A 25355-nucleotide genomic window follows, 5' to 3' on the forward strand; every position below is an offset into this window, starting at 1 on the left:
TCCATTTTCTGTACCACTTATCCTACACAGGGTCGCAGGGAGCCTGGAGCCTGTCTCGGGGAACTCTGGGCACAGGGCCAGGGACCCCTCATCATCACAGGGCACAATCATACACATTACAGACAATTTGGAAATACCAATCAGCCTACTGGTGGAAACCGGAGTACCCGGAGGAAACCCCTGAAGCACTGGGAGAACATGCAGATTCCGCACGCACAGGAGGGATTTCGAGGTGGGATTCGAACCCCAACCATGCAGGTGTAAGGCAAACGTGCTAACGACTAAGCCACTGTGCCCTCCGATAACAACATTTAGAGTGTTGTTTATTTATTAGAGTATAGTGTAGTTTCATTACTAATGTTTGGTTTTAACTAGAGATGCAACGATACTAAATTTCTCAGCCGATTCTGATAACTGATTATTCAGAGTGATATCGGCCGATACCAATACTGAGCTTACAAACTGCAGTTTTGTCATCATTCTACACAAGAGACATCATCTTTACACACGATATCGACAGCACGAAAGCACGATAGCCGATAGCGGGAAAAATAGCCTTTATCGGCCGATACCGATTATATACCCAGAAGAGGATGCGATCACTTTTGAGTCTGATTCTTCTCAAGGTTTCTTCCTCTTGTCGTCTTTTTCATTGCCACTGTCACCTCTGGCTTGCTCATTAGGGATCTAAATCTACATGCACATATCTGTAAATGTGCTTTGTGACAGTTCCTATTGTTAATATCACTTCTTAAATAAAATTGAATAGAATAGACCTGACTTGAATTGACATAGACGTTGGAGTGGCTTGGGGGTAGTGGAGTGGTTTGAATGAAATCTAGCATGTTTTCTATTAAGTTACTAGCTTTTAGTTACTCAAAGCATATCTGAGAAGAAGGGCGCTTTGTCAGGTTTGCTCGGTTCTTCTCTTGTTATTGGATTCTGTTAATGTTAAGGTTAATGCTGATCTGCTCTGCTCTGCTCTCTCCCTTCCCCTCTACATTTTCTGCCTTCACCTCTGCCTTGTCCCGACTAAAATGCAAACAGATTTTGAAAGCGATTAATAAATGTAGCTCAATAAATGTCATGAGTAAATGTTAAAATCCTCTCTGATAATAATGTCCTTGAAAAAGAAGCCACGTGGACTGGTATAATTTCTTCTTCCTGATGTGTTATTTTGCTCAAAAAACCACATGGATGAGGCATGTGTGTATTTGCCATGTGCTCTTCATCCACATTCTGACCCTGACCTGATCTGCTGAACAGTTATCAGGCAAGTGGCTGTGTGCAGTCCAATTACAAACATACCAACAAAAAAAATCGATGACCTCTCTCTCTCTCTGTGTCTCTCTCTCTCTCTCGCTCCCTCTCTCTCTCTCTCTCTCTCTCATCAGAGTTAAGGTTACTAGCTGCTTTGCTTTGAACATTTTGCTTGTCTCATGATCATGGGAAATCTGTTGATCACAGGTCTGTAAATTTTATATAATGAGAGTTTCAATGTTTTAGTTTGGGGCCTAGTGGATAGCATGTTCGCCTTGCACCTCCGGTGTTGGGGTTTCAATTCCCACCTCCATCCTGCGTGCACGGAGCCTTTATGTTCTTCCTGTGCTTCAGGGGTTCCTCCGGGTACTCCAGTTTCCTCCCCAGTCCACAATCATGCATTGTAGGCTGATAGGTGTTAACAGATTGTCCAAAGTATGTGATTGTGCCCCGACATGGATTGGCACCCCATCCAGGGTATCCCCTGCCTTGTACCCTGAGTCCCCTGGGATAGGCTCCCTGCAACCCTATGTTAGAAAATGGATGGATGGATGGATGGATGGATTGATTAATGGTAATATCACAGTTTGTTTATATTGTTTATTGATTACAGATTGACAGAATCAGAGCAGGCCCTTCAGGATTTTGCGGTCACAGTAATTAAAGCAAAATCAAGCAAACCCTGTAATATTTGGGCCAAGAAGCGTCTCAACAATGTGCATTCAGTCAAAGCCCTCTTCGATTCAGGTGCATCGTACATGAGTACAACTAAAAGGCTGTACTCATTTACCAACAAACATCACTACGAAAGACTGTGCAGTCAATTTCACCAATTTGAGTAGTTTTTTGCAAAAAAAAAAAAAAAAAGCACAAAAATCCCAGCAAGTTGCATAGCAAATTTTGAAAAAAGCCGCAGCAAAATCAAGCATTTTTGGACACAATAATCAAAAGAGAGCTCTGCAAAATCCTGTACGGACTAGACAGAGGGGGTATTAGAGAGTTAGTTGAGTTCTGAAATGTCAGGGATAAAATTGCATTATTCAAAACAGACACAATAATAAAATGATGGGACAAAAATATACTCAATCACTTAAGAATATTTGTCAGAACCTATGTTACAGTTCTGTACTTCCAGAGAAAAGAACTGAAAAAGCCCACTACTGATTAAGTTTGTTCAGAGAAATCCAGTATAAAAAGGACATTCAATCTGGAATTTCAGAACTTATTGGATTCAACTGGTTTTTAAAATTCACAGAGCCCCCTTGATTGTCTATATTTAAAGTCTAAGGAATGATAAAAATATGTGAAATCTTATAAGTCTAGCAACTTTCCACATAAGCTCTGACTTTAAGTCAGTTAACTGAATGGATGCTTTAAAAATGGCTATGATTCCCTAATTATTAGAACCACCCTAATCTCCCCACCTTCCCCCAAAGACTAAACCCAGAACATCTGATATAGCGAAAACTGAAGTCATGTAAGACTGTAATGAAGTCCTGGCCCATAGCACAACAGCCAAGTCATAGGAGGGGTGATCAATTCCAGATGGTCTACACTTGGTCTAATTTATGAAGAGGAAAGGTGGACATTATAAAGAATACAGTTTATTAGATCATATGAAAGCACTTGAGCCCATATATTTTTAGAGAAATCTTGAGCCCATACATTTTTAATTAATGTCTTGTCATGTCTAAGAGAGTAGTGAGGCCAAGCATTTTTTTGTTAATTAAAAGGAGATTGGATCTGTAAGGCCTGGGGGAGGAGAGTAGAGGACACTGGGGTCGAGTATGTGTGAAAACCTGTAAGATTTTCTGCAGAAATTGAATGCTGGGAGATCTGGAAAAAGTGTACGTTAAAATGAGGAAGCAATAAAACCACTGAGCTGAGTGGAGCAGTGTGGGATGGGCTAACACTGTGCAAGGCATCTTATTTTTATCATTAACATGACATTAGTTTCCATGATAAACACACTGTGAAAAGAATGGCCCTTAGATTTATGGACTTATACGACTGCAGAGCAAACACACACACACCACTTCTTTTTGAACAGCTGCTTATGTAATGTCATAAGGCAGATGGATACATTAGGAGAACTTTGTCCTGTTTTATATACAGTGCCCTCCACTAATATTGGCGCCCTTGGTAAATATGAGCAAAGAAGGCTGTGAAAAATTGTCTTTATTGTTTAATCTTTTGATCTTTTGTTTAAATTTAAAAAAAAAAAAAAAAATACTCTGCTCTCATGGATATCCAACAATTGAAAAGAAAAAAAACCCCACAGGTTTATCAAAATAAATCTTTGTTAAATAGAGCTGTGCAACAATTATTGGCACCCCTATGAATTCATATGAGAAAAATATATTCCCATTGATATTTAATGTGTGCATGAGCTCACAGATGGCCATGATTGGCTACTAGTGCTCTGACTGACAGTCCAGAAGAAGACAAGGCCGGTTTTGCTTATCTGGACACCTGTCCTTGGTTTGCTGTTGCATCTTTACGATTCATTCTCACAACATCTCAACAAATGAGGTAAATTGCTTGATTTGAATTAGACTGAAACTAGTTACTTGAGTATCTGATGTGTTCGATGGACTGGCATCCCATTCATTGTGTCCCTGCCTCACACCCAGTGATATCAATCCTGGGATAGATTCTGGATCCACTGCAACCCTGACTAGGATAAAGCGTTTACTGAAAATAAATGAATAAATGATTTAAAAAAGTTGTTTGAGTATTGTACAAACTTTAGATTAGGTTAATGATAATGAAAGTCAGGCTGACTATTAATTAATGAATTTGCTTTACTCTAGGGTTGCATGTTATACTGGTACAGTACTATGGTAGTAGTGCAGAATACACAAAGGTTAGTGACTCTTCATTTAACCTAAATTCTTTACCTTGACCTTTAAAGATTTCCTCTTTGCTAGTAAACGAGCTAACGTTCCCAATTCTTCCAAATTCAGTTATTTATTCTTATTACTCTGAGGACGATTTCCATTTGAGTTTTTTCATCGCTCTAGATAAAATATATAGCACACTGGATTGGTTGCTTGCCAATTGTATGATTGTTCTTGTTCTTGAGAGGGGTGGGAGGGAACAGTTGTTTACAGCTGGAAATTGTTTCGCAGACATTCTTTCATAACTAATAACTTGTTCGTATTGGAAAATGACTGTGATGAGATGAATACAGAACTTCGGGACATGCTGAAATACCAGCTTCTGGGTGCGAACAGATATGCTTTGTGTCGGACGATGTCACGATGTCACACCACCCAGTTGTTGAATATTTTGTTTATAAAAACATGCCCTGTTGTTGCGTTTATTGGCCCGTCACAGGCCTACTTATGTTTTAGCTATTTTGAAGGCATGTCAATTTCAGTCAAAGAAATCAATAAAAACGAGAACTTGATAATGAACAGTTACGACATTCGGTGCTGCTCCTTTTTCTTCTCAGTATTGAACTCATGGGGGAAAAAAACAAACAAACAAATTCTGTATTCAAATGAACACTGCTGGTCACTGTTATGTGTAATGTAATACAGTACTGTAGTATCACGGTAAAACAGTTACAGGGGCCGAACTTGCTTGACTGCAAACACTATAGTGTCTGTACAGCAGGCAGGCATGTGTACAGAAGGTTGTGCAGTATTTTATTCTTTTTATTCAGCTGCTGTGTGCTGATTCACTGCTCTGCTACATCTGTAGGGAACTGCTTTCTTTCTGTAAGGACTTTTATTGCTGATGCAGTGAACTTGCCAGCTAGATTCACCTTCACCAAGGCAGACTGGAAAACACCTGGTGCCTGCTGTTCATTAGGCACTCAGGAACTTTTTTTTTGTTTTTAGATTTTTACACAAACTTTTATGATGCTATTTGAATTATGTTTTTGGTAACTCAGTTTTTTCATTTGAGATTAGTTCATGAAAAACAGCAAAAAAATAAACCCCAAACACTGAGATGCTTAGTGAGACGTGAATCTAAAATTGGACAAAGCAGACACTGCTTTGTTTGTTAGTGATGCCCTCTGGTGGATACATCAACCGCCTCGTGTTTCATTTCAGGTTCATTGCTTTCAGTTTTTAACATTAGCAGTCTTTGCGTGTCGACATTATCCTCATTTGACCAAATTCACTCTTGACCTTTAATCATGCTTTCATTTAAGTCTTCTGTGGCTGACGGCTTCAAGCCACGACATGTAATGACTACTTTTGTCTCCATGAGTATGTATTGCACAGACACACGCACACACTCAAACAAACTTTTTTTTTTCTCATAATGGAAAAGGAAATACTCTGTATGTGTCAGGGATTGCATTTGAAATGACCAGAACTTACTGAACATGTTCCTGGTATCATTTGTTTTTTTTTGTTTGTTTGTTTTTTTTGTTTGTTTTTTTTTGTTGTTTTTTTTAAATATCTTTCACACATTTAGTGCAATAAATATACAACGCTATCAACATTTAAGGACACACTGTGGCACAGAAATGTTATTAATGATACACCACTAATCTGCTGGTGTTTTATTTACATTACTGTTTACTGTGGTTTCCTGTTCTGTGTTATTGACTTCTGGGGAAAATTGAGCTTAATAAGTTGCACGTTTATTCAGGACTCTGTCCATGTGTCTTACGCCTCTGTCCATGTGCATTCAGGAACATGTTTTTATTATAGTGTATATATAATTATATATATAAAATATATATTTTATTATAGTGTATATATAATATATTTGATTATAGACCGCAGTTGTCATTTCTCAATTAAATTAAGATTATTGGCAACGTCGTAAATTATTGTAAACACTTCACTGTTAATGTACTGTTATATATATATATATATATATATATATATATATATATATATATATATATATATATATATATATATATATATATATAAAAGCTAAATGCATTTGGATTTTGCTCACTTGAAGGAAATACACTGAAACACAGTTGGCTGGTGATGTCGAAACATGTCACTCTGTGCGAGAGTCGCAGGGGTTTTCAAACCTTTTGTGTAGGAATCCAGAAAATTCCAAAAAATAATAATAATAATGCAAATATTCAAATATTATATGTTCATTTTATACAAGTTAGTTCCAGTCCACTAATTTGTTTGGTCGAGTGGCATTCTAAGAGTGCGTATATTTCCTATAACCGCACTGGGACGTTTCACTCTGTGTGTGACTCTGTTCATCTGTGTTTGCAATGTATATTTCCACTTAATAGTTTGAAACGGTTGCTATAGTTGTGTTCCTGACATCATCAGCAGACATGGCAAACAATCATTTTAAGGAATATAGCTTTTGACTTTAAATATGAAAACTTGTCAGATGAAGATAAAAAGGAAGAAGGGAAACTAATTGTACAGGCAGAACCTTTAACAGAAATATACAGGTCATTGTGTGCTAGCTAGCCAGCTTTCTAACGTTCTATAAAGTGAGTGCAACTTCTTCAGGATCAATTTCCGTTAGCGGAGCAAAAATAAACAGAACATTTGGCCACATTGTGTCCGAAATGGCTCTGCTTCATGGACCCCTTGGGACCCCCGGACTGGACATTCACTCTTAAAAATAAAGGTTCCAATTAGAACCTGTCGTGGAAATTAGACAACACTTCCAGACTCGTCCTCTGAAGGTAAAAAGGTTTATTACAGAAAGATGGTTAATACAGGATGGAATAAAACAGGATAGAATAATGAGAGTGTTCTGAAGCCCTTGTACTAAACCACTACTATATACATGAAATGCAGAGCATGACATAATTCTGTGTACCGATAAGCAGTTTGAGGCAGTTCAAACAGGAAAAGCACATTCTTTAACTCATATATCATATTTGTTCAGACATCCTTCCTCATAATTCAAAAGCATAAATGTGATATTAGGACCAGCATATGAGCACCCTGTACATACCATAGCATATGTCTACAGGATGTGTTTTGCTACATGTTTTTCGCATATTTTATTTTATTTTATTTTTTCTGTAATTTTCAAAGTTTTAATTAATTTAACCTGCTATGAAAATCAAGTGAATGTGCATTCTCGTGCACAGACAGAAAAGGTTCAAAATGTGTGCCAAATCTCTAGACATTCAATTACTCATATAACCTATAGGTTCAATAGAGCAAACCTTAAGAATGTAAAAGAGTTTACATGTGAGGGCAAGTCCACATACAGCAATTTGGCAGGGCTTACAGTTTTCTCTTCCCTTCTTTTTTTAACATTATTTTAAATTATTATTATTATTATTATTTTATCTAAGTAAAATTTACTTGTGCGTTAAATTTGCCAAATGTATCATGTACTGCTGGTATGATGAGCCAATGGGGCATGCCACTTGATGATAACCCACCGTAAAAATACTGCGCCTCTCGCGCTTCTTAATAAGATACTCTCTTTACTTATTTATTGCTCGACCCAGACTCTTTCCCTTAGCAAATATTTTTACAGTTATTATCTCTCTCTCTCTCTCTCTCTCTCTCTCTCTATATATATATATATATATATATATATATATATATATATATATATATATATATCTTAGTTTTGAAGCTGTGATCTAAGAAACACCAATATCTCTGCCATCGCAGAGGCGAAGTTCCTCGACCTTCTTATAAAAAAATCACTCCATGTAATACTTCTCTCAAGGTAATATGCGCATTTCTTATGTTATTGACTCCCTTCCATAGAAACAGCAATACACAATGACTTCATAAAATTCTAATTCTAAATTCTTGATGATTCTGCACAACAAAGGACAAACCGCCTTCGCGTCAACACAGACTTCAGGGTGAAACTTTTCTTCGAGCGTCCTCCAGTTTGCTTGTTGTCCAGAAAAACTGAAAAGACTCGCGCAGCCCAGCCAGGGATGCCAAATTGTCGTGGAAATTAGACAACACTCGCAGACTCGTCCTCTGAAGGTAAAAAGGTTTATTATAGAAAGATGGTTAATACAGGATAGAATAAAGCAGGATAGAATAATGAGAGCGCGCTGAAGCCCTTGTACTAAACCACTACTATATATATGAAACGCAGAGCATGACATAATTCTGTGTACCGATAAGAAGCAGTTTGAGGCAGTTCAATCAGGATTTGTTTTAGGATATTGGACAGACGAACCTAGAACAGAAGAACATGTTTGTGTCTCTGTAAACAGATAAACATTCTGTATTGATCTCAGTGACATGACATGGCCTTCTTAGGCGTTATCCTCAGATGAACAAGAACAAAATTATTACAAAGTAAAAATTAGTAATTTCCCTCACAAACCAAAAAGGGGGTTTTCAGCCTAATACCACAGGAGAACCCTTTTAAGTTTTGCTCAAACCCTTTTGCTCTTAATTTCATAAGAGAACTGTTTATTTATTGCTGCTTTAAAGAACCCAGAAATGGTTCTTCACAGCAGTGACACAAGGAACCATGTCAGCATAAGTTCTCTAAAAAACCCTTACTTTGGTTCCTTAAAGCACTAACCAAGGTTCTTAAGAGTGATGCCAGGAGAACCTTTTCCAGTCCCACAACGAACCTTATAGGCTTCACTTTAACCTGTTAAGGGATGATGCCTTGAAGAACCAATACACTGCTCTGAAGAGCCTATAATGAATCATAAAGAACTTCTTTAATCTCCAAAGAACCATACAGCTCATCTCAAGAACTCTATACAATGAAAAATAGTTCTTGACAAAAAGAAGGTTCTTTGCAGAACCTATGGTGCCATAAATAACCATTGAAGAACCCATAAACTCGATGACTTTATGAACTACTATTTACGACATACATCGATTGTATATGGTGCGGATTAAATTCTACATCGTGTTAGGTTTCTACTGGTCCAATTAGCAGCACTCTAATGACCTTGAAAACTGATATAAATCCAGTTATTAATTTCCATAGAGTATTTATGATTTTAACTGCACAGTGGTAGACAAGTATTATGAGTTCTGGTTGAGCGATGACACGTTATATGAAATGCTGTCTTTTTTTCTTTTTAAGACATCTTAAGGTTTCTTTTTAAACCATGCAACTGAGTAATTTGTTTATATAACAGTAAAAAGACCAATTCTACTTAGAGTATATACGTTCTTCAGGTGGTCCTGCTGCCTATACTCGGCCTGTGTGTTTTATAAAAAGGGCAGGATTTTGCTAATCTTGTTAAGTGATTACTACTCTGCTCATATGCTGATGAAGAGGTGGTTAATGACCACTGATCAGACTTTACGGAGTGTAACTGCAAAACTTTTAACGCCAGAAAACAGAAATACAGATTATCTTCCGATTACACAGTCACTAGGTCTTCCATGACCATATGTGAAACTGGGTGTAGAGGAACGTGCCAGACCTCACCATTGAAAGATTTATGTAGATGCCATTAAGAAAGCTCTTTCACTTAGGATTTTTTGTGTGATGTAGAGAACAGGGTTTTTTTTTACAAGGTTTTTTTCCCTGTGCTCTGATGTCCATTCACTCATGCTGTTTAGAGCCTCGGTGTGTACTGAAACACTGTACACTCAGCTAGGTGAACAGCAGTACATCTCTCTCTCTTTTTTTTTTGTGCTTGCTCGCCCTCTTTCTCTCTCTCTCTCCCTCATCTATCCTTTGGCTCCTCCCTCTCTGTTAGTGCCGATGTTCAGGGATCAGCATCTGATTTGTCACTGGCGTCAGGTTGGCTAGTGTGACAGTAGGTGATCATCAGAGCAGAGATTAGCGTACCACCTTCCTGAGAGCTCAGGCTTTGGAGAACCTAAACGCAGGCACTTTGCAGCACAGTCCTCTCCTCTCCATCAAGCATGGAGCAGGGAGAGAGCTCCCAACGCCAGGGTAAGTGCCTAGGGTCGCGCTTTGCTGTTTGGCTTAATCATTTTGAGTATGATGGTTCCAGAACTGTCACGTTTGATTCGTGTATATTTCTTACCTATGAAAACTTTGAGATGACAGTTCTATCTTTTATGGAACATTTCCCAATATTTAAATACGTTTTTAAGGCTTGTAACCAGCATACAAATTCCTTTACATGGTTTATCCTAACTGTGATCTGCTAATACTGCTTTAGCACTGTAGTTTATTCGTTGGACGAAAGGAGTGAAGTGCACCGTCCTCTTCTTTCTTCTCCTATTGCTTCTGGCACTGTTATTTTTAGGGAAACCTAGCCTAGGTGTGCGTTAGGCAGCTTAGCGTTCGAGCTGAGCAGGTATAAATAGACTGCACGCTCAATAACAAAATAATGATGCTCTTCAATCACGAATGGATTTTGATTCACGCACTTTCATCGGGTCTTGGACTATTAGTTCCAAGCTTCTTGGGTTTATACCAGATTTTAATATCTTGTGTAGAGTAATAGTTAATATGCTCCACTGGACCGGCTTTCTCTGTCATTTCCAGTGCTATTCACCCCTCACATGTGTTAGAAACCTGTACTGCAGAAGTCATTTTAAACAGTCTAGTTGTAGTGCGGGGGGGGAATGATTCCTCCGCAGTCTCTCTGAGAGTAGTATGGCTACTGTGAGAGGTCAAGCAATGGGCCGGCTCAAGGACTCCACTGCGCTCCATGTCAGGTCCACCTGCAGTCATTCATCACTGAGACTGGTGCAACCCCCAGCAAATTCAGCAGAAATGAGAACAGTGCGGCTCCTTAGGGGGAGCGCAGCTGTAAATCACACAGCATTGTCTGAACTTGTCAAGACAGATGATCAAATTCAAAGCTGTGTTAGATGTCAGTCGTATGTCATCACCTGGATACTGACATGTTCTGCATAATGAGGTGTTTAGGTTGTAATACAGAGGATGGGGATGACTACGGTAATGACAGATGAGTACACACGTGATGATAGAAATGTCTCAGTAACCTTTTTATAAGCATAACTTCGGCTGGGGACTCTCTGGACGCAGCGTTTTGCTTCACTTCATTATTGTCCCATCCACTCAAAGTCTGTTTCATTTTGAAATATTCTATATAGTAATGCAGCCGTTTTAATTGTAACGCATTTACCCCTGCACAATCATGCCAGTATCCAATCTGCCAATCATGTGGCAGCAGCACAATACATAAAATCATACAGATACAGATCAAGAACCTAATTAACAAATTAACAATGAAAAAAAAACATCCGATTGGGGGAACAACGCGATTGCTATGACTTTGAATGTGGCATGGTTGTTGATGTTAGATTTAAGTATTTCAGAAACTGCTTATCTCTTGGGATTTTTACACACAATGGTGAGGAAAACAAAAAAAAAAACATCCAGTGAGTGGCACTTCTGTAGGTGGAAACATGTTGATGAGCAGAAGAGGATGGTCACAGGAGAATGGCCAGACTGATTTGACCTGACGGGACGTCTGTGATAACTCAAATAACCACACTGTACAACCATGGTGAGCACAAAAGCATCTCAGAACACACAACATGCAGGACCTTGAGTTGGATGGATTACAACAGCAGAAGACCACATTATGTTCCACAGCAAAAATCTGAAGCTCACCGAAACTGGACAGTTGATGTTCTCAGTAAAGAGAGTATGTAGATGATGTATACAATATCACTGAAATTATATAGACTTCCGGGTGTTTTTAAAAGCTGGTGTGGATTTAAACACTGATTAACATTGATTAAAATGGAAGTGTGTCTTTTCCATGAGTCATGCTTCAGATCGTAAGCAGTGGTTTATAAGACAAACGCAAGCAGTTTGTTAATGAGAGCAGGCTACATTTATGTGTATTATGCTACAGTCAGTACTGCAGCAGATCTGCCCTTCAAGGATGCCCTAGTATATGATTATAGGCTGGTGCTCATTAAGGAACTTTGCAAGTGGCTACAGACAGAGTAAGCAAATGCATAGTCACATAACCTTAATGCTTTTAACAACAGTCACAAAGCAGCTTAACAGAAATCCGGATGTAGATTTAGATCCATAGTGAGCAAGCCAGAGGTGACAGTAGCAAAAAAAAAAAAAAAATTGATCTCCCTTGAGGAAGGAACCACACTCCTAAGGGAACCGTCCTCTTCTGGGTGATAACAGACAGTGGGATTATAAATCATTGACTTCATAGTATACAATTATAGAAGAGTAAACACTCATAAGGATGTTCAGTATGAGTATATTGTGGAAAAGTGTCCTGAGATGAGCACAGAACAGTCTTTAGGATTACGCAGTGTTCATGCCATTTCTGAACTAGTGTAATTACTAGATGACAGCCCGGACGTTCTACTCAGAGCTGTTCCCGTCCTCAGAATCGGAAATATGCGTTTCTGTACACCAAAATGAATTCATGTGAGATGATGATGTTAAAATTGAACTTAAAATCACATTTTTATGCTATTGCTAAATATTGAAGAACACGCAGAGCACATCAAGTAGCAATAACATGTTTATTAATAACGCAGGCATTTGGTAATGTGTTGTTGCAGGAGTAATAGCAGTATGAAAAATCTTGCATTATTAAGACGTAAATAATTAATTATACAAATGATTACACAGAAATATTACGAGTTAACTACTTAACTACATTTAACTAGTGAAGCTGCCACCATTTTGAGTGTTTCCACATGATGTTGCATCGGTCAGGTGGTACAAGTTGGAGCTCTCAGAAAGTTCTATGAGGACGTGAACACTTTTTCAGAAGTCAGAACCTTTTAATTACTGTAATTATGCCATGGTGTGAATTCAGCTTAAACGCACAGTATTCCGATGAGATTATGCACTGAAGATAGTGTAAGACTTTTCATAAACTTTTTTTTTGGGGGGGAATGCAAATGTTTAGGTTATCCATGTGGAATCATCCACAGCAGCACAAAGTGTGTAACAAGTGCAAAAGCTCCAAACAGAAGTAGAGGATGAAATCAGGCAGGGCAAGTGGCAGTAATGTGTCAGGATCTGGAATCTCCATGCAGTCATCTCCATGCTGTTTCTTAAAGAAATGTGGACTGCTGTGGCATTTTGCATTTTAAATGGTTTGAATTGTAAATTTGTGCTTGCTTTTGTACTATTCAAAAAGCTTCACATATACACAGTGATGTTTATTTAGGCTAGGTCTACATTAATCTGGATAGATCTGAAAATTGTGTTTTCCTTTTAAAGTGCTCTCGGTCTACGCTAGTGTTTTCAAACGTTTTCCAAAAATTGCTCGTCCACACTGAAACATCTGAAAACGCTCACATCCCTATACTGCGCGTGCGTAAAAAAAACGTAAGACGCTTTGGCCTGTGTCATTTCTGTCAGGTGTTTATTTAATTTCCAGTTATCAAACTGGATAGCAGGCACAGCAACTGCAGTAAAACATCATCCACCATCTTGTTTGTTTTGAGTTGAATAGGTCACATGACTAAAAGACGACATTTGTTTTTTGAATAGTTCTGTTTTCTCGGTCCACACTACAACGTGAAAATGGCATTTTCAAATGCATACGCTTGGGAAAACTTTTTTGAAAAGCTCTGTTTTCGCTGGATAAAAACGTTGTCCCAGTGTGGAAGGAAGGCCAAAACGTAGAGGAAAAGATGCGTTTTCAAATTTATCCGGATTAATGTGGACGGAGCCTTAGACCCTGCGTTTACTTGCATTCCAGTCTCATCTCAATGCTACATGAATATCATCAGAGATCATCTTGATGTAGGGAAGAATGCAGAGAATCATATCTGTTATTACCAGCTGTCATACCACAGTCACTAACAGGCTGCCAGTTGGTACGGAGAAACTTGAGCCCTACAATAGACCCTGCTTTCTTGATCCTGATGTCAGAAGTTCAATTATCTCTTCTAGGATCTCCCTGTGTTTTTCCCCCCTTTTATTTCATTTGGCCAGTTTTGCATAGAGCTCCATCCATGGCCAGATGAGACTCACTGTGTACTGTTATTAAGGCTTTCAATAAGGGAGTGTGATGCGGTCAGTGATGCAAACAGGTGCGGAAACTGGGTCATTCTCTTCCTGGTAAATATAGTAAAGTGGAGCATGTCTCATGCGAATTACACTATATGTTATACTAAAGATGTAAAAAGAGCAGAAATCATTTTAAAATGTTGCATAGATGTGCAGATATCTGTAAGTATATGATACTGGCTGCAATCAACTATTATTTGTTTATATGTAGCTAGTGGGTACAAACTGCCTTGTCAGGGTTAGAGTGGTTCAATTTAGGCTAGTAATTTGATTATACAGTGTGTCCCAAAAGTCTCCATACATAGGGGACTATGTATCCCGGGACCACGTCATTGTGCCTTCGTCAGTGGATGTTCGTGGACGTCTACATCTCGGTTGGTCTACAGCACTTCCAGCCTTTTTGAATTTGTTAATAAGTTTGGCAACAGTGTCGTGTGTGATGTGCCTGCCATGTTTCCTGATAAAGTCCATCGCAACCATGCAACAGCTTCCCGATCCAGTCATGAGAATGATTTCGATACGTTCTTCTGTTGTCAAAGCCGTTCTTAAAGGCTGTCTGAAAGAAAAAAAAAGATTCATTATGAACTAAATATGAATAATTTTGCAAGACATTTAGCTGAAAAGTGTTCATTTCTATGTTAATTTCTAATCTATGGAGGCTTTTCGGGCACCCTGTATTTCTAGAAATAGAACCAACAGAATTTGTTCTGAAAAATATCTCAGGCAAAAAAATAAAAATAAATAAAAACTGGGCAAGCAGGATTAAAAAGAAAATGTTCATTGCACATTTCTTGTTGAACTCGAGTGATGTAGCTGAGGTTGAGGAACTGTCAGAGTCTGAATCCACAAACCATTCTGACATTTCTACCTTTGGGTCATCTTCGGATTTAAATCCAAATACAGATGCAGATAGTGGCATTGCGTTATGTGCCATTAAGTAGGTGAAGTCAGCCATGTTGATAGTATGAAAGGATCATGTTTGATATCAGGTTACATACAGCATCAAAACTTGCCCACACTGCTGCTTTCTCTATCTTTTCCAAAATGTGTTAGTCATTTGCGGTTTACCTAGCTCTCGCTAACATCCACAGTTCATGTAGCTTTAAGAAAGTGAAGTTCAGCATCAGCTCAAGTGTGTAATTATAAGGAGCTTTCATCTCAAAGTGGGTTTAATGACAGGGAATGAATGATGTCAGCGCTTTTCATTAAGCCGCAGGCAGAAGGCTCAGCTATATGAACTTCACATCAACGCTCATATAGGTTAAAGTTGATTGTTGATGTTTAATCCGTTGCCGAGGCAACTATTAGGTGTGGGAATAAACCACTATCTGTTCACTAACCTGCACTGTGTGAATTTTACACTACATCAACCTCTGTTCAGAGTCATTCTTGATGGGATTTTCACTATCATTGCTAGGGCTGGGCAATATGATATTAGAATATCAGTTTTGAGATTTAAAAAAACAAACAAACAAAAAAAACAAACAGCTACAACACTCCCCTCTGCTGAGGATGGCCCTATCCTCTAAAAATCAGGCTACAAATCTGTGAGATTACTGTGGATGGTACAATTAGAACTGCAGTGCTACGAACAGTTTTGCACTCCAGTGTCCATCACTGGATAGTTGATAACTTCAGAAATAACTCTGATGCTCATATTGATAATTAATTCATAACTCATAAGCACATATGATCGTGGTTACACAATTGGACTTTTTGACTATATAATATACAGGTGTAGAAGGGAATTGTTTACAGTCGCACTATCCGGTGTCACCCAGATTGAGGATGGGTTCCTTTTTGAGTCTGGTTCCTCTCAACGTTTCTTCCTCATATCGTCTTAAGGAGGTTTTCCTTGCCACCATCGCATCTGGCTTGCTCATTAGGGACAAATTTGTACATTTTAAGTTTATATCCAGAATTTTATATATATATATATATATATATATATATATATATATATATATATATATATATATATATCTGTAAAGCTGCCTTGTGACAATGGCCACTGTTAAAAGTTCTATATAAGTCAAATGTAATTGAATTGAATATATTACTGTGTGTTGCAACATACTTTTCTGAGATATCACGGGTATCATTATTATTTTTTAACAATTACAAACACTGATTGGAAGCAGCTAATCAGATTTGACTGAATGATTATAATTATGTACTGTGTACCACTAGTTAGCAAACCTGTGTATCATAGAAACCTCTTCAAGTATCAGGATATGTCACTCCTACTACTTATGCTGGAGCAACAGTGTCTCTGGGGGCCAGGATTAGACACATCTTTAGAACATTAAGTTCTGTTTCAAAGAGGATTTTGTAGCTAAGAGAGACTGTATGCCTCTCACTGTGATTTACATCACTGTGATTGTTTGCATTGCCACTGAGACATTACCACCATTCTTTAAGCCCTATTCATACTGCCACTTTTGTCATTTCATTTCTCCCTGGCTTGTCAACATTGTGGTTTTTCTTTCACATCATCACTTAAAGAATTATTGCCTGCTGTTCCATCCCTCCATCCATCTTCTATACCGCTTATCCTTCTTCAGGGTCATGGGGAACCTGGAGCCTATCCCAGGGAGCATGGGGCACAAGGCGGGGTACACCCTGGACAGGGTGCCAATCCATCGCAGGGCACAATCAAATACACACTCACACACCCATTCATACACTACAGACACTTTGGACATGCCATGGACTTTCTTTGGCACGGGACATGATCACTTTGTTTCCATAGTGTCTTTATTGAGACAAAATAAAGCCAATCAGCATAACCTAATACCACATGCTATTTAAATTACCTGCTGTAATAACTGCAATGCATATAAGCTTAAAGCCTGACCTTGGCATACCACAATATCATGATTACAATGTTCTAATAAATACACAGCATATGCCATAAACGTCTATGCTTGGAATAATCTAATTACTATGTTTATTCTTAACCATATAGATGCAGAAGTTTTATCACTGAGGAGATGTGATGATTTTTTATTACAGACATTATTGCCATTTTGTACAGGCAATAATTAATATAGAGCAGTTAGCAATACATAAACATAAGTAAGTAAATAAATAAACAAATAATCAAGCTAGTATCTATGTTGCTTGCTTCTCACAGATAGCTGATTCTTACATTTCAAGCTTAGTGAATGTAAGTTTACCCATGGGCACATCCACTTGCCATTTTGTCAGTGGTTAAGGATTTAAGAGGGTACTTTTTGTTTTTGGTTAGACAAAGCATTTGCAACTCTGTAAATGATTGTGCAATGCGTCTTTGTAAAAGTTATATAAGAAGGTTATATAAGAATTTTTGGTTTAGAGTCTGCCTTTGCTCTGCTATCCTGTTATTTTTCCTTTCCAGAAGTTGTAAAACATGTACAGCATATCATTATAACCAATAAGTGCATATTATATGAAAGTATACTATACTTTTATAAGGTTATTACTTTACTTCTATGCATATGAGCAATACAAAGGTGAAACCCACAACAGCAAATCGTAGGCTGCAGTTTAGTGTGTCAGTAGTGTTGGATTGAATGACCCATAGAGCCAGAGAAATGGCATCGATCACCTTTACATTCCAATTATAGGAAAATCAATGCGTCATGATCCGATGGACTGATTGGACTGTGTCCAGTGTACTCTGGTTTTCTTTTTTCTTTTCTGCTTTTGGCATTGCATTTTGTTTATTTAGTTATCCTTTGTTATTCTTGCATGAAGGAATTTGTTTAGTCTTTGAAACATAAAGAGAAAAAATATAGTGAGTTTAGATGTAAATTATTAAAACAATGGTGTGAAGGGGCTTGACCGTTTGAGTCAATGCTAATCTGGCACTGCAGAAGGTGCATGTTTCCTGTGGACCTACAGTAAAGCTTCAGATGGAAATGGTCTCTCAGCTTTCTCCATGTCTTGGCCAGTTATGCATATGTACAGTGCCCTCCACTAATATTCGCACCCTTGGAAATTATGAGCAAAGAAGTCTGTGAAAACTGTCTTTATTGTTTAACCTTTTGATCTTTTGGTCACAAAAATATTTGGCTCTCATGGATATCAAACAATTGCAAACACAAGAGAGGTTTATCAAAAGAAAAACTTTGTTAAATATAGGTATGCATCAATTATTGGCATCCCTATGAATTCATACGAGACAAATATATTTGAAGTGTATTCCCACTGATATTTTTTAGTACACCTGGGTGACTAGGAACAGGAAATTGTTCAACCATGACCCTGTTTCACAGGGGTAAAAATATGAGGTAACACATATGCCAAATTACCTTAGTCATTCATAACAACAGGTTAGCCCAAGGAATATAGCTGTGATGTGCGGCAAAAGGTTGTTGAGCTTCACAAAATGGGAAGTGGCTATAAGAAAACAGCACAACCATTGAAAATGCCCATTTCTACCATCAGGGCAATAATTAAGAAGTTAATGTTAAATGTTATGAATCAATCTGGAAATGGACACCTGTCTGTATTGTCTATAATTATTAAGAGGATGGTTCAAGCAGCCAAAAAATCTCCAAGGATCATAGCTGGAGAATTGCACAAGTTAATTGTGTCTTGGGGTCAGAAAGTGTCCAAAACTACAAGCCCAAGTCACCTACATCACCACAAGTTGTTTGGAAGGGTTTCATGAAAAAAGCCTCTACTCTCATCCAAAAACAAACTCAAGTGTCTTCAGATTGCCAGACACTACTGGAACTTCAAATGGGATCAGGTTCTATGGTCCTATTGGTCCAAAATAGAACTTTTTGACAATAAACACCAGAGGTGGTTTTGGCGCACACAGAGAGGTAGCCATATGGAAAAGTACCTCATGCCCACGGTTAAATATGGTGGTGGATCTTTAATGTTTTGGAGCTGTTTTTCTGCCAGAGGACCTGGACATTTTGTTAGGATACATGACATCATGGACTGTATCAAATATCAACATATATTAAATGAAAACCTGACTGCCTCTGCCATAAAGCTTAAAATGGGCCATGGTTGGATCTTCCAGCAGGACAATGATCCAAAACGTACATCATAATCAACACAAAAATGGTTTCCTGACCACAAAATCAAGGCCCTGCCATGTCCATCCCAGTCTCCTGACTTGAAACCCATAGAAAACCTGTGGGGTGAACTAAAGAGGAGAGTCCACCAGTGTGGACCTCAAAATTGGAAGGATCTGGAGAGATTCTGTATGGAGGAATCGTCTCAGGTCCCTTGCCATGTATTCTCCAACCTCATCAGGAATTATAGGAGAAGCTGTTATCTTGGCAAAGGGAGGTAGCACAAAGTATTGACTAAAAGGGTGCGAATAATTGTTCCACACCTATATTTAACAAAGTTTTTTTTGATAAACCTGTGTTTTGTTTGCAATTGTTTGATATCCATGAGATCAGAGTATTTTTGTGAATTTTGTGAACGAAAGATCAAAGGGTTAAGCAATAATGACAATTTTTCAAAATTTTTCATATTTACCAAGGGTGCCAAACTGTGATGGCTAGAAAACTGGGTCTTCTCCAAAATGTCAGGTCTTATGGAGTGTTCCCGGTATGCAGTGGTTAGTACCTCCGAAGAAAGGACAACTGGTGAACCAGCGACAGGGTTTTGGCCACAAAAGGCTCACTGTCACTGATGCTAGCTTAGGGCCATATAAGCTAGCATTTAATACCCTGACACTTTCTTTTTTAGCGATGCATGAAAACAGCACACAAAGCTTAAATAAGCAGCATGGCTGGATTAATAACTATAACCTTTTATTGCACCAAAACCCTTTTGTGTGTAATGGATTATGTACAGTAACAGGACCAGGTTTATTTTTTTCTGTAATATCTGTGGAGGCAGTGATTTTTAAAAGAAATGGATACTACTGAGAAACACTTGGGCCGTTGATGCTAATAAATGGCTGACTCATGTCACAGCTTGTGTTGTTTGCATAATCTGGTCACAGTTTCAAAGTTTACAAGAATGCATTTCTGCTCTGCCCAAAAATGAGCTGAACCACGGTAGCGGTACATTACTGTGCCATTGTAAGTAATGCATTTAGCAGTTACTAAAAAAAAATCATACTGTACTTGCTTTTCTTCAGAAGGGCTTAATCAACTAAAGTATGTCCAGCTACAAACCTTGGTATGCACAATTCCTTGTTTGGATAAGCAATAACCACAGCTGAATGGCGACAGTTTAATGCTTACCTTTTAATGCTTAACCATCTGAGGTGGTTGTTTTGTTTCGTAATGGGATTCAGTTTACCACTTTTGACTAGCGATATGGTCTTTTTGGATTTTAGGAGATCTGTTTTGAATTTGAAGCATTTTATGTTTTCATCATTAAGCTTTTTTTTTTCTGCTATTGTGATACTGTAGCTTATTAACGTGATGAGTGATGACAAAGCAAGCAATGTAGTATAAGAACTGAATAAACATCACTTTGTGAACATGTCGATATATACTGTAAACATGTGATGGACTGCATAGTATATATTAAGGCGATGATCTAACATGGGGTTTTTGCGAGGTAGCTGTAGCTAATATAAGAGCATACTTTGTAAGTATAACATCTTGCCTTTCTCTCTTTTCTCTCAGGTGATGGAAACCCCAAGGAAAGCAGTCCCTTCATCAACTCAGACACTGACAGGGGCAGCCTCTATGATGGCAAAAACATGGCACTGTTCGAGGTACTCTATGCATTTAGTAAACCTAATAATGAGGATTTTAACTTTTTTTTCCCCCTCATTCATTTGGAAATTCTTCTTAATGTGTTAAAATGTGCCAGAATGTTTGTGTGATTACATTCACAATGTTGTTTTTGTATGTCATAAAAAAAGATTATAATTTTTTTAAAACAGGCTGGTGAGTACCTGCATGTTTGATATTGCAATTGTATTGTGTTGTGTCTTTGCCCTACATCTTACTAGTTACTATCTGGCCTCCATCCACTGATTTCCACTGAGTGCCAGTGTTTCATAGTAATGTATAATCTTTGGCACATAATATACAGCCATGGATGGATGCCTTTTTTTTTGTTTTGTTAAATGAATTAAATGCACAAGTTTTACACTTTATAGGAAGAGATGGACAGCAACCCAATGGTGTCATCGCTTCTCAGCAAACTGGCCAATTACACCAACCTTACACAGGGGGTTCGGGAGCATGAGGAGGCAGATGAGGAGGAGGGAGCAAAGAAGAAAACTGTCAAAGTAAGTATCGGCCTCTCAGACGTGGCCGTTTTGTAGTTCAATAGTAAAGTGTTTAAGTTTGAATTCAATGGAATGAATTCAATTGTACTTTCTGTGCTGTCTACATGGCGCTAAGTGTCTGTCGCTTGTTATTGTTTCCAATGTTGTAAAATGTATTATAACTATGCAACTGCGTTGTTTCTTGTTCTGGACTGGTCAAGTGTCCATTGTCCATATGATCCATATGTTTGACTGTATTGTTATTGTATTTTACTGTGAAGCGTCCTTGGGCTCTGGAAAGGCGCTATACAAATTAAACATATTATGATGATGATGATGATGATGATTATTATTATTATTATTATTATTATTATTATTATTATTATTATTATTACTGTTTATACAAACTATAAGGTTCTGCACTCAAGGTGTAAGTCTTTGTTTTTAGTCTCTGTCTGTTGGTGAAATAAGATCATACGAAAGTGTTTTGTCTTCAGATTATGTGTACAGAAAAAACACTCTCTTGTTTTCCTCTCTTTGGTTTGTGTATGTTTTGGCACCCTTAAGTCATAGGCTTGTGTAAATGTAGATTTTGTTCCTCTTATTAAAAAAATTGCAATAACAACAAAAGAAAACATTCCTGAATGGAGATTTTATGGTGATACTTAGAACTGATTGCAAAGCAAACACTCTCATCACGATTTGTAATAATATTTAGAATGGTAGTTTATGCACGCTCACAATGATCAGACAAAAATGCCTGGACCATTAGAACTATAACTCGTGTTTTGACTGCTCTACAGTTTGTTTTACCTACACATATATGTATTGGACTAGCACAAGTCTAACCTTAATTTGCGGACTTTTTCAGTTTAACATATTACTTTGTTGTTTTCTGTGTGTGTTTATTGTAAATTTGTAAATGGTTGCTAAGTCAAGCCATGAATACCACACACTGGTCTTATTGCCTTGTGGTGACCGTGATGAGGTGCGTTGTCCTCAAGAGTGGCACAACTTCTACTGGTTGGTCAGACTGCAGACATACAGAAAATTACCATAAGGGGTTATGACATAGCAATGGTGGTAAGGAAAAACTCAGTGAGAAGATATGTGGAAGAAATCTTAAGAGGAACCAAACTAAAAATGCAAGCCATTCTCATCTAGGTGACACTGGACAGTACCCTTCTATAACTGTGTACTACATGGCCAAAAAGTGCAATTGCATAAGCAGGAAATTCATTACAGTTTTCACTTGAAGTCTGTTTTGTTGAACTTATCCACTGTTCACTGATGGAGACTTGAGTGCAAAACTGTCCGTGTCTAATGTAGTCCTAAAGCTATCATAGCAGTTGTAGTCCTAAGCCATCATAGCATACAGTAACTGTTCATATGAATTGTGGTCCAAAGCATCTTCAAATCTGCTAATCCTGGGATCCCAGGATACTGACTCTTCCACCTCAGATCAAAATTATTATTATTATTATTATTATTATTATTATTATTATTATTATTATACATTAATAATAATAATAATAATAATAATAATAATAATAATAATTGTTATTATTACTGGCAATCAAAAAATAAATCATATATACTATAGCATATAGTAGTAATATACTTCATATATCTAAAATTATAAGCCATTATTAAAATTATAGGCTTAGATTCTATTATTGTTGCCTATTTTATAAAAAGTTTGTGTTTTCTGCTTCTCCCTCACTAAGACGAGTCCACAGATGGGGACATTCATGGGCGTCTACCTGCCCTGCCTTCAGAATATCCTGGGGGTCATCCTGTTTCTGCGAATGACCTGGATTGTGGGAACTGCAGGCATTCTGGAGGCCTTTATCATCGTATTCATGTGCTGCTGTTGTGTAAGCATATTTTGCTCTTTTAATAGATGTCTTTTCAATTTTTGACCTGATGGATTGTAATATTTTGAGTTTATGGCCACAAGCCATAAGGGGGTAAATTTGGATATTTATCCATGTCGCTTAATAAATGTTTTATTCTTTTTGTGTGAATTGAAACTCAAAATTACTTTTGCCTGACATTATACACAGCAGAGACAAAGAAAAGAAAAGCTGTATATGAGAAAATAAGTGGATGTAAGTTTAGTCTGCCTTCCTCTTCAAACGGACCTCTAGCATTTTATGCCTCTTGGCAGCTTGGTGTGTAATCTTCAGTGCTTGGGACAGAACGCAGAGCGGACAATGGGATCAGTCATCTTTTTCTTTTCTTTTTTTTGAGGGAACGCATACTTACAAGCGTGGCAATGCACTTCCTGTCTTTGTGACAGTGTCCAGATTGGCACGTTTGAAGGAACGCTTATTTACAAATAAATATATATCCTGACTTGCTTTTGCGCTGTGTTGTGACCTTGCTAGGTCAAAAAAAAAATCTAAACACATTTAATTATATGTTTAAATACAGAGATGTACTTATAAATGCATTGAAGGTTCCTCTGACTGCATCATATCTTATTAACAGTTGATTTTAAGAGTTTTAATTTGATCAAATAAATTCCCAGAAAGAGGTTGAAGATGTAATCACATCTTCAATGGCCGACTTGCATTGCTGTCACAGTGTGTATGACGTTCTCTGTCAAAGTTGACTGATGCATGTTACAATGATATTCTGCCTACTCTGAATAGTACAGTCCTGGCATTAATAGTAGCTTACAGTGGCCCTCAGGGAAATTTGAACGCTCAAATAATTCTTAGTCATTTTTAATGACCATTAAATTCCATTATCAATGTGCATTTTTTTTATTCAGCAGCAGATTTATTACTCCACATAGTGTTTGCCAGAGATCACACTCATTCACTCAAGCAATGCTCTTGCAGTCACTAGGCTCCTGTTTGAGTAATGGACCAGTAAGTGGCTTTAGGGAAGCTTTTGGACTATGACTGAGACTGAAGCAGATGAAGGGATTTATACCAACCATTTGTCTGTGTTAGCTCAAAGACACTAGAACATAGAGGTGTGTTATGTAACAGTGATAGAAATCTCCTTAAAAAGCAAAGTGGTTCCCCTTTTACAACAGTTACATACTTTTAAAAACACTTTTAATAACATTTAGTGATGTTCTCCTCACATTATAGTAGCTTTAATAATAATAAAAAATTAGAGGATTAACTCTGGTTTGCGTGGTGCCCTGGCTCTACGAATCTGGAGAAATTATATGGACCAACAATATATAGCCAATCACAACAACAACAAAAAAAGCATTTCTACTTCCATGCCAGTCATGTTGCCTGTCATTTCAGAAAGCTTCATTCCCTTGGACTCCCAAGTGGTGCAACAAAAAAGCATTCATCCTATTACCAGGAGATCATGAGTGCAAGACTGGGACACAGAAATGTTAGGGTTTTCTAAATGTTTACATGTGGTTTGGGGTGTGGCTTTAGAAGAAACACAAAATGGAAGAATTGTATTTGTAAAGATTTTGGGTTTCCAACAGCTAGCTTCAACTCATTTCTACCACAGTTGCTGATTATAATGTTAATGTGCTATTTTGAAGTTGTTGTACTCAACTCTGACCCAGTTATATTTGAGTCAGTCCTTTGTCTATTGTGGGTCTACACTCTTGTCTAAAGTGCTCTGCTCTACTGTTTCTTTCAGACAATGCTCACAGCCATATCTATGAGTGCCATTGCTACAAATGGAGTAGTTCCAGGTAAGATGGTATTATTTTCTTAATCATCACTATGTCCACTTTTATTTAACACACACTCATTGCAACAACGAATGATCTGGACCGCTTGTTCAAATACTTTACAATGCAAATGCTTAGGAAAACTATTTTCTCTGTCTCTGTTTTCACATCATAGCTGGCGGATCCTATTACATGATCTCTAGGTCTCTGGGCCCAGAGTTCGGAGGAGCTGTAGGACTGTGTTTCTATTTGGGTACCACTTTTGCTGGAGCCATGTACATCCTTGGTACTATTGAGATTCTTCTGGTGAGTTCTGTGCGAACACATTAGTGTTATGGCCAGGCCACAACGTAAAGTGACGGAAGTACCCGCGCCCTCCCA

At 37.9% G+C, this 25355-nt stretch overlaps 1 protein-coding gene across 13 annotated transcripts in view; it reads left to right on the forward strand.

Moving 5' to 3' along the window:
- Positions 1-25355, forward strand: part of slc12a7b (solute carrier family 12 member 7b) — an 85132-nt gene that overhangs the window by 31486 nt on the left and 28291 nt on the right. For 7 of the 13 annotated variants that reach the window (XM_053635565.1, XM_053635496.1, XM_053635503.1 and 4 more), the window contains exons 2-6: positions 20721-20812; positions 21203-21334; positions 23041-23190; positions 24941-24995; positions 25150-25280. In XM_053635565.1, the coding sequence (XP_053491540.1) occupies positions 20721-20812; positions 21203-21334; positions 23041-23190; positions 24941-24995; positions 25150-25280 (560 nt within the window). Of the gene's footprint in view, positions 1-6294; positions 6899-7804; positions 7909-7977; positions 8181-9877; positions 10078-20720; positions 20813-21202; positions 21335-23040; positions 23191-23839; positions 24300-24585; positions 24680-24940; positions 24996-25149; positions 25281-25355 lie in introns of those variants that run through there. The other 6 variants (XM_053635538.1, XM_053635551.1, XM_053635573.1 and 3 more) reach the window with 6 other exon arrangements.

This window comes from Ictalurus furcatus, chromosome 1 (genome assembly GCF_023375685.1).
Source record: "Ictalurus furcatus strain D&B chromosome 1, Billie_1.0, whole genome shotgun sequence".
Lineage (NCBI taxonomy): Eukaryota > Metazoa > Chordata > Actinopteri > Siluriformes > Ictaluridae > Ictalurus > Ictalurus furcatus.